Source organism: Nanorana parkeri, unplaced genomic scaffold, assembly GCF_000935625.1.
Source record: "Nanorana parkeri isolate BGI_ZX_2015 unplaced genomic scaffold, ASM93562v1 scaffold7, whole genome shotgun sequence".
NCBI classification, from domain to species: domain Eukaryota; kingdom Metazoa; phylum Chordata; class Amphibia; order Anura; family Dicroglossidae; genus Nanorana; species Nanorana parkeri.
This window is the reverse complement of record NW_017306275.1, coordinates 1095624-1101623: the sequence shown is the minus strand read 5'-3', so window position 1 is coordinate 1101623 and position 6000 is coordinate 1095624. Positions and strand designations below refer to the sequence as shown.

General features: G+C 41.2%; 1 protein-coding gene across 1 annotated transcript in view; it reads right to left on the bottom strand.

Annotated features, from left to right (window-relative positions):
* The window catches only part of SMCHD1 (structural maintenance of chromosomes flexible hinge domain containing 1), a 124538-nt gene that overhangs the window by 66034 nt on the left and 52504 nt on the right, over positions 1–6000 (bottom strand). Inside the window, exons 21-22 of the mRNA XM_018553353.1 lie at positions 4190–4286; positions 2459–2531 (exon numbers count right to left, since the gene is read on the bottom strand). Coding sequence (XP_018408855.1) covers positions 2459–2531; positions 4190–4286 — 170 coding nt within the window. The remainder of the gene's footprint in view (positions 1–2458; positions 2532–4189; positions 4287–6000) is intronic.

The window sequence follows — 6000 nt, the reverse complement described above, 5'->3', positions numbered from 1 at the left end:
AATTCTATTTTCTTCTGTGTGGGGAGGTTTACGATATAAAGCTCTCCATTAACAGACTTAATAGTTTTAAAAACAACAATATATCTAGCATATTAAAATAGAAGGACTAAATATAAATCAATAGGCAACAATAATGATATTTTCTTCTGTGTGGGGAGGTTTACGGTATAAAAATCTCCATTAGCGGATTTAGTAAATAAGAAACAACATTATATCTAACATATTGGATAGAAGGACTTAATACAATACATTTAAAGGTCATGGATGAGATGCATAGGATAGGAAACTCATATATAGGGCATGGTTAATAAAAAGACTGTTTCAAATCGGGCTCTCATTTTCATGAGTGCCGCTTACCGAGTGATCGGCATAAGGTCCCGACTGAAAAGTCTAAGAAAAATAAAATATATATATATATATGTGTGTGTGTGTGTGTCTCAAAGACAAAACTATGTCCCCCCATAAACAATAAAGAGATTTTTTGTATAGTATTTCCAAAGACGACTGAGTGTCCAACTTCCTAGAGGCAGTGGTCTTCTGAGTAGCAAGCACAAGATATCCTCCTCTCCTTGCTGTAGCCTAATTCATTCAAGCATTCAAGAGAAAAGGTTCTAAGGGTGGGGGGCTTATACCAATTGAAAAGGGCTTGCAAGCAGTCCCCTTTCCTCAGCACATCAGCTTCAAAAGCTACCATTAATGTCAGAGACAAAGGGTGGAAAAGGGTTTCTTGAGAAATGATTTTTTGCAGATCCGGAAGAGGCCAGGGTACACCAGCAGAAAGAGAAATCAGATCTGAGTGGGTCAGCATGATGTTCTGGATTACTCAGCAAGTTTCAGAGATGGAAAAAATAGGCAGTGGGAGTCAAGGCATATCAGCAAGTAGGTTCCAGTAGCTGGCTAGAAACTTGGGTATCTTCAAATTGAGTAGAAACCATTTGGTCATTGTCTAGAGTGCTCATGGTACCTACTTGGTTTTTTATGCATGCCACGACGGCAATGGCATTGTCAGATTGGATTCACACTGGATAATTATTGAGATGGGATGTTAAGTAAAGAATGAGACATATAGCCTGGATCTCCTGGATGTTGCAACACTTCTTACAACTCAATCTTTCAAAAACTGAGCTCATGATATTTCCTCCTGCCCGTGCACCTTCCCTAAACATTTCCCTTGAGATTGATCAAAACCATCCATCCCCTCATGCCAAGGTGCTAGGTGTCATCCTTAACTCGGACCTCACCTTTCTTCCCCACATCCAAATCTTGCCGCCTTCACCTTCGTAACATCTCCAGAATACGCCCCTTCCTCACCAATGAAACCGCAAAATTACTCATCAATTCACTTGTTATATCTCGTCTTCACTATTGCAACTCCCTCCTCATTGGCCTACCTCTACACAGGTTATCCCCCCTTCAGTCTATCATGAATGCAGCTGCTAGACTCATCCACCTAACCAACCGCTCAGTGTCTGCAACCCCCCAGTCGAAACCTCCACTGGCTTCCAATAGCCCAAAGGATAATATTCAAAATATTAACAACCACTTACAAAGCCATCCACTACTCTGCCCCTGGCTATATCTCAAACCTGATCTCAAAGTATCCCCCTAACCGTCCCCTCCGCTCTTCAAAAGACCTCCTGCTTTCCAGCTCCCTTGTCAACTCCTCCCATGCTCGCCTCCAGGACTTTTCTAGAGTCTCTCCCATCCTCTGAAACTCTTTACCCCAACCTGTCCGTCTATTTCCCACCCTGAATGCCTTTAGGGGATACCTAAAAACTCATCTCTTCAGGGAAGCCTATCCCACCTCAAACTAACCACTGAACCATCACATTGTCAAACAATTCACTTCTTACCATCTTCTCTTGAATTGTATTGTAATGTCTTCCTTATATTGTAAAGCGCTGCACAAACTGTTGGCGCTATATAAATCCTGTATAATAATAATCTCCAGTCTGCTGGTAGGCAAGGATGGTTCGGAGTTCAACAACTCAGAATCAAAAAGGTGTTGATGACCACACACCAACCAAGAAAGACTTTCACTAATGGCAAGAATTTTCCGCCAGAGAGAAAATTCACTGACACTGGAGGAACAAACCACAAAAGAAGGGACAGTCTGGACTAAAGAAGCAAGTAGATCCGGCTCTCCAGGGAAACAGTTGACTTGTTCCTCTGGGAGCGGGTGTTCTTCTGAAGGTTCGGGGTGTGGACTTAGGCACATAAAATTGCCTTCAAATGAGATCATCATCAGTCTCCGAGGGTAATACCCCTGGTATGGCTTCCAATAAAGGTTATGGAAAAAAATAAATCATGAATCCATAGAAGATTCCCACAGTTTTTTTTTTACAGAACTAGCTCAGAAGTGAATGTTACAGTCAAATATAATTTCCGTAACTTCTACCTGATTAATCTAGTAAAAGGTAAAAAGTTAGCAAACAAAGAATTCATAAAAGACCCATACCTGGAAACACCTTCAATTTCACAGTCTGAGTATCTTCTTTCAAGCCAGGGATAGTAACTTTCACCATGACATTCTATTAACAAAGATATGCTATATCAGCGTTTAACAATTATATAATTGAATGGGTATCTTAAAACATGCTTGACAGTGTCAATACTGTCGCAGTAAAATAACAAAAATTAACTGACATAAACCTTTGGGTCCATGTTTATGGTTGTGTTATTCAGCGATGAGGGCTGCGGAGAAGAGGGTACACATTTGTTCTCTAGGGGCCTTCTCATGTAAAAAAATGTAAAATGTACCTGAAATGCTGTCCACTCCAGCTAACATAGCTTACAGTTTTGCACTCTACTTATTCTGAATAATATTTTGAGAACTAAAAAAGGCTTTCATGGCTTGATCCAGGAACTGTGTGATAGAAGTGTGTCAAATTGTATATAGACATGCTCTCCATAAACACTGGCAAAAGCATGCTGGGTGCTGCTGTGATTTACCAAACATAAATTGCGGAGAAGTATTACATTGCAGAAGCCTTTATCCACCACCCGGCCAGCCGTTGTGAAACAACGGCCGGCTAGGAGCTTCCTGGATCTGACCAGCCGTTCAAAGATGTCCTGTTGGCTCTGCCCACTCGCGAGCGGGAAATTGCCCCAATTAAAAAACAGGTAGCGATGTCTGTTTACATACAAGCGAACCGCCGGCTATAGAACTGTATAACGTGCCGTTCTGTGTGCCCCCCTCCGCTGGTCCCGGCTCTGCTGTTCCCGGTGCAAGCCTGGGACCAGCATGGTGGCCCTGTGACAGTGGATCAGAGGGAGATCGGTACACGATCTCCCTCCGATCCCCTCTCCTGTGTCAGAATGCGGAAGTGCTCACTTCCGCATTCTGCTGTTACTCTACAGCTTCAGAAGCTTCTTTGGGGGTCCCTAGGTGACATTAGGGGTCTTGGAAACCCCTGTCTCCATAAAGAGGACCTGTCACATCTGTTTGCTATCGCATAGTGGGTTTCTTAGCCACTATGTGATAACAATAACATTAAGTGAAAAAAAAAAAAATTATAGGAAAAAAAAATTAAAGTTGCAAAAAAAAAAAAGAATGAAAGCCACCCAAGAAATAAAAAAAAACAAATTTAAAAAAAAAAGTCCCCACCCATACATGCGTGCAAACATGCGTCGGGTGCGCATACGTGCGAAAATGACGATTGCACTCATTACGCTGCACATGTTACATATCACCGCGAACGTCGCAGTGAGAGCAATAAGTCTAGGGCCATCAATCACTGATAACACTAAACTGATAAGCGGTAAAAGCTAAGCGTCGCCTATGTTCAATTTTGGGTATAGTAGTTTTTTTCACAGGTGCGCACAATTTTAAGGCTTGATATGTTTGGTGTCTATTTACCCGATGTGTCCCAGCCTTTTATATTTTACCAAAATATTTGGTAATAATAATGGTTTCCTAACAATGTAAAAAACAAATCTCAGTAATTTTTCCTTAATACAGTAAAACATAAAAACCCCCAGTGGTGATTAAATACCACCAAAAGAAAGCTGGGTCTGTACCCAAAAAATGGTATAAAATTAATTTCAGTACAGCGTTGTATGATGGAATAAATGTCAAAGTACTGCAGTGCTAAATACTGAAAAATGGCCTGGCCAGCAAGGGGGTGTAAACACCTGGTCAGCAAGTGGTTAAAGTAACATAATGTAAAAATTGCAAAATAACAGTTACCTTGCCCTGGCAGTTGTTCACTCGACCTCTGGCAGTCACTCCTTTTATTAACAAAGGAGGTATTTTGCTCAGTTCTTCATAATCCAGAATAATAGCACTAGGTAAGCAAGTAAAAATGAATCATAAGATACATAATTCATACATCGCTGACATTGATACAACATAATGGATAAAAGGCAGTGGGTATCATAAAATAGTAGAGACAATTTTCAGCCTACAAATTAAAACTGGCAAATAAGTCTAATGAAACAAAAAAGTGACATTTACTGCACACCTCTTAGGCCACATATATTAAAGCATATAGTACATCAATGAGACACTGTTTATGTTGTTTTGCTCAACAATTTAACCTACATGTGAAGTGGTGCACCTGCATGATGTACTAAAGCAAAAGCGACATTTGCAAAGAGAAAAAAAAAAAAGAATCAATAAAATTGCCACTAAATGACATTACCTGGCCTCTTTATTCTGTTCCTAAACAAAGTGGTCAGGGATTCCCTTCAACATCTATATCAGACCTTTATCCTAGATGAGTGTCTGGTGCCGATTGTAAAGGAGACCTCATGCAAAAGAAAAAAAGTCGGCTTGGGGACCCTCCAAAACCCGTACCAGACACTACGGTTCCACTTACACCTAGGTGTCAGCGTTTTCAAGCTTATAGCGCACGTTTTGTTTTAGTGTACCACCTAGTGTATTTAGCGCAGTTTTGCGCATTTGTACACCCGTTGGACGCGCATATACAAAGGTGTGTTTTACTGAGCAGATTAAAATGCATGGCAGTGAAAAGAGCAAACGTGCGCACATAAATGTGCTAAACGCTTGTCGCTCATTTATGCACTTCCATTGAAGTCTATGCGACCAAACATCTTGTAATCTGCCCGAAAAAAGCCCATGTACCTTTTCCAGCATTCAGTGTTAAACAGCTCGTGACAAAACTCTCAGGTGTTAACAGGGGCCATGGAAATGAATTGGATTTCTTGTGTTGAGTTTTGTCGTGCTTAGCTTTGAGCGTCAAAACGCCCAAGGCGTGAACAGGGACTTATCTGACCATGCAGCCTGGTTGGCCAGGAAAAGGGTGAATTACCAGACCCAGTCCCATGATGTAAGAAATAAATAAATTTGTCTTACAATCTCCAAAAAATAATGTCTTACCTTCTCCCGCTGATATTCTCCCCAAAAATAACTTGACCCGTGGCAGGCTGCTGAATGTCCACACACCATTCGGGGATCCCGGGGCAATTTCAATGACCAAATATGGCGAGGGCGCACAAAGTTATTGGTTGCTAGGATGCGGTCTGCTACTTGTATCCTAGCAAACAAAAACGCTGTGAGGCCCAGCCATATTTCGTCACTGACATCACCTGGGATGCATGCCAGTTTGTGTACAATTTGAAACAAGCCAGCAGGTAGTGGGATAGTGGTTGCAAGAACACTAGCAACCAATACCGCTGTGAGGTCATTTGGGCCGTAGCAATCAATGATTCTTGTGGCCCACACAGTGAGAAGTCACTAAGTTGTTGACTTCCTGCTGCAATAGCAGTCAGAGGTTCATGTAGGCGAGGAAGGTAAGAACAGGCCATTTTGTTTGCCTACTGGCTAACCACAGGTACTCAGTGTTTATTATATTTAATATTAAGACAGCATTTTGTTGCACTACAGTGCATGCATTTCGGTATGTGGTTCAGCATTTTACCATTCAAATTAATTTTAAAAATGTCTTGAAAGGGTAATTTCATTGATTATCTTGTTAACGATAAACGCTGCCAAGCTGAATTATTTTCCAACTTCGTATATCTATCCAGCAAAATCTC